Here is a 953-nt window from a genome sequence, read left to right as displayed (position 1 = left end):
AGGGGAGCATGTCTGCTGTTTGCCAGAAGTTTCTTTTTAAAATCTGAGAATCAGTGGGGCCTGAGTCCTCTCCCCAGACCTTCTCTCAGCGAGAGCACCCACAAAGCAGTGAAAAAGGGTTTCCACTTACCTACAAAGACTGTAAGTCCCTGATTTCCTCACTTTAGAAATAGTCCATCCTGTTGTCAAACCATATGCTGGGCCACCAGGGAGGTGACCTGCGGCTCCAGATCCTGACTTTGTGAAGGAGCTGAAGTTGAGGAACCCCCAGAACCATCGTTTTTGGCACCATGGTACCATTTGGCAATCGGAAGTTAAAAAAAACACTGTTTATGAGCAGTTTTCTACCCAGGTTTTCGACTGCCCCGAGCATTCACTGGACTAGGGAAGGCGCCAAAACTGCATTGTCAACACAAGATCATCTGCAGAGCTACCGTCCCGGGCCTTGGCTGTCAGTCCCGAGGTTCGAGGAGACGGGTAAGCCGACTGTCCCTCCTCCTCCCCTCAGGTGGTGATCGAGTCGGACCTCTACGCGCCCCGGCCCCTGGAGCTGCTCCCGCATGGCGGTGACCGCCTCCACGCCCTCGACGGCCAGGCCCGCAGGTTCGGCAGGCTCCAGAACGCGCGGCAGCAAGGGCCCCACTCCGCCAAAACCCCCGCCAGACCCGGTAAGTTCGTCCTGGCCAGGGGTCCCCGGACCTCCCTGGAGGGCAACCACCCACTTACAGCTAATTACACTGCTAAGAAAGAGGCCGCGGGCAGGCTCTGCCCTCCCGGCGACCGTAATCAACCCCGTGAGTAGAGCACGTGAGGTGTAAACGCTGGGCAGGCACCAGCCCTGAGCCTGGCTTACAGCCACGCCACATTACGCCTTCCACCTGTAAGACGCTCTACAGCTCAAGGACTGGATTCTGGGCGCCTGGTGAGTAAAGACGCTTTCCTTGCTGTATTGT

General features: G+C 57.2%; 1 protein-coding gene across 1 annotated transcript in view; it reads left to right on the top strand.

Moving 5' to 3' along the window:
- VXN (vexin) overlaps positions 1-953 on the top strand; it is a 21,188-nt gene that overhangs the window by 10,716 nt on the left and 9,519 nt on the right. Inside the window, exon 3 of the mRNA XM_012554437.2 lies at positions 509-668. Within this exon, the coding sequence (XP_012409891.1) occupies positions 509-668 (160 nt within the window). The remainder of the gene's footprint in view (positions 1-508; positions 669-953) is intronic.

The sequence above is a fragment of the Trichechus manatus genome, unplaced genomic scaffold (assembly GCF_000243295.1).
Source record: "Trichechus manatus latirostris isolate Lorelei unplaced genomic scaffold, TriManLat1.0 scaffold00018, whole genome shotgun sequence".
NCBI classification, from domain to species: domain Eukaryota; kingdom Metazoa; phylum Chordata; class Mammalia; order Sirenia; family Trichechidae; genus Trichechus; species Trichechus manatus.
Note: the sequence above shows the minus strand (reverse complement) of the source record. Positions and strands in the feature narration are given on the sequence as shown.